At 33.1% G+C, this 2500-nt stretch overlaps 1 protein-coding gene across 1 annotated transcript in view; it reads left to right on the top strand.

Moving 5' to 3' along the window:
• LOC119578874 (transmembrane protein adipocyte-associated 1-like) overlaps window positions 1-2500 on the top strand; it is a gene marked incomplete in the record, with an annotated part of 13284 nt that overhangs the window by 171 nt on the left and 10613 nt on the right. The window contains 1 exon segment of the mRNA XM_037926531.1: window positions 1-189. This exon segment is cut by the window's left edge and continues 171 nt beyond it. Coding sequence (XP_037782459.1) covers window positions 1-189 — 189 coding nt within the window.

Here is a 2500-nt window from a genome sequence, read left to right as displayed (position 1 = left end):
GACCCTGGCGGGGCCCACGGCTGGGGCTCCAACGCACACCCCGTCAGCAAGCCAATCTTTGCCAACATTCCCAACCACTGCAACTTACACCACCACGGCCTCCCCTGACAACACCACCACTGCAAAACCACCGACGGAAGATGATGGCTTCTGCAAACTCATACTCTACATGGAGATTGGAGACTCTAGGTAATAAGAGCTCAGTGGTTCTTACTTTTTTTTACCAAATAATTTGGACGATTTGCTCCTTATCTGTAAATCATATGCTGGTCATTGAAGAATACAAAATTATGTATTGTATTATGTATTACAAGTATGTATACAACATCAACAGAAAATAGACTGGTCGTGGGATAAAGTAATGGGTAACAGTTAATTTTCAACCACCCATCCAATCCTGCGATTATTATTCCATCTTTCAATTATCAACACTGTAATATGTGTGAATCCCTTGTTATTTTCCATAACACATTATATAAATGAAAGTATTGGTAATGTTTATGAAGTGACTGTACCCCCTTGGGATTAAGTCCCAGTTACTCCAGCCATTCCTGGTAAATCCACAAACATTGCTTTATGAACCCAAAAACCTTCACTCCAAGATCATATCCGATTGCCAGAGGGGCTCTGTCCGATTGCCATGGACGTACTCTCCCCAACGCATTTGTTGTGACATATTTTCATTATATCTGATGATATTTTTTGCCTACACAAATTGTTTTGGGTATTAGTGAAAGGAACTGGGGACCCTACCACGTACTCACTCCAAGAGCATCACAACGTGAAAACTCCAATTCAGTATCATGCTGTGACCACGGCGGCTCAGACATGAACCTACCGTTAAATGATGATGATGATTACATTTTCCAGTAAATGTATACCAGAGTATTAGGTGTTGCACAACCTTCATATTATCAACCTCCGAAGGTAACAAGGCATTTATCATGGGTTTCACACAATTATTATTCTTTCATTCAATTATCAATACCGTAATATACCTAAATCTCTTGTTCTTTTTCACTGCAGTTGATATAAATGAAAGTATTAGTAATGTTTATGAAGCAACTTTACCCCTCTGAGATTAAGTCTTTATTACTCCAGCCATTCCTAGGAAATTTGTAAACATTTGATCCGATCACTGTAATTCCCTATTCGGGGCTCCCGGTGGCCATGGATTTGCTCTCCGTGCATTGGTCACAACATATTTTCTTAATTGCTGATGCTATTTTTTGCTCTCTCTCTCTCTCTCTCTCTCTCTCTCTCTCTCTCTCTCTCTCTCTCTCTCTCTCTCTCTCTCTCTCTCTCTCTCTCTCTCTCTCTCTTATATATATATATATATATATATATATATATATTATATTTATTTATTGATTTTATATATCAATATATATCATATATATTATATACTATATAAATATAAACATTTAATATATATATATATATATATATATAATATATATATATATGTATTTATATGTGTATGTATATAGATATATAGAGATAGTATATATATATAATAGTATATATGAAATATATAGATATATATATATAATAGATATATAAATAGTATATATTATAATATATATATACATATATATATATATGTATATTATATATATATATATATATATATATATATATATATATATATATATATATATATATATATATTATATATATATATATATATATATATTATATATATATATATTATAATATATATATATATTATGTATATATATATACATATATATATAATATATATATATATATATATATATATCATCATCAATAACGGTATGCTCATGTTTGAGCAGCCGTGGACCTCTCCACCATCCTTCGCCACTAAACTAGATCTTATGCTTTTCTTTCCACTTTTACCATCTACAGCCCGCAAATATCTTTGATATTGTCGCTCAGTCTTGTCTTCGGTTTGCCTCTTCCTCTCTTTCCTATCACCATCCCTGTCTGCAAGTTTTTCTCAATACTTTTACTTCTCATTACATGACCAATAGACTTTAATTTCCTCTTGTTCAAGATGTCCAACAGTCGGTCTTTACAATTTATTTTTTTCAGCACTTCATCATTCGTCTTCTTCTGTCCAGCTAATATGCAGTACTTGTCTGTAACACCACATTTCAAAACTATTGATCTTTTTCTTGTCTATCTACTTCAACACCCAACTCTCAGAACCATATGATGCAATTGGGAAAACTAATGAGTTCAATAACCTCAGCTTTGTCCGTAAGGTAATGCTTCGGTCTTTCCAGATGTTATTGAGACCAATTGTGGCGTTTTTGGCAATGGTAATTCTTCTTTTACTCCGGTGAATCATCATATGTATTAGTTAAAACAGCTCAAGATAAGTGAACTCTTCACATTTTCCACAATCATCCATTGATTGTAACATGTTCATCATTTTCATGCCGGTTATCTTTGAATCTTCATGATCTTAGTTTTTGGCATTAAGAAACAGCCAGTTCGCTTTCTAAACTTATTA

Source organism: Penaeus monodon, chromosome 11 (genome assembly GCF_015228065.2).
Source record: "Penaeus monodon isolate SGIC_2016 chromosome 11, NSTDA_Pmon_1, whole genome shotgun sequence".
In the NCBI taxonomy this organism is placed as follows: Eukaryota; Metazoa; Arthropoda; class Malacostraca; order Decapoda; family Penaeidae; genus Penaeus; species Penaeus monodon.
The sequence above is the reverse complement of the archived record's forward strand: the minus strand, read 5'-3'. Positions and strand labels throughout refer to the sequence as shown.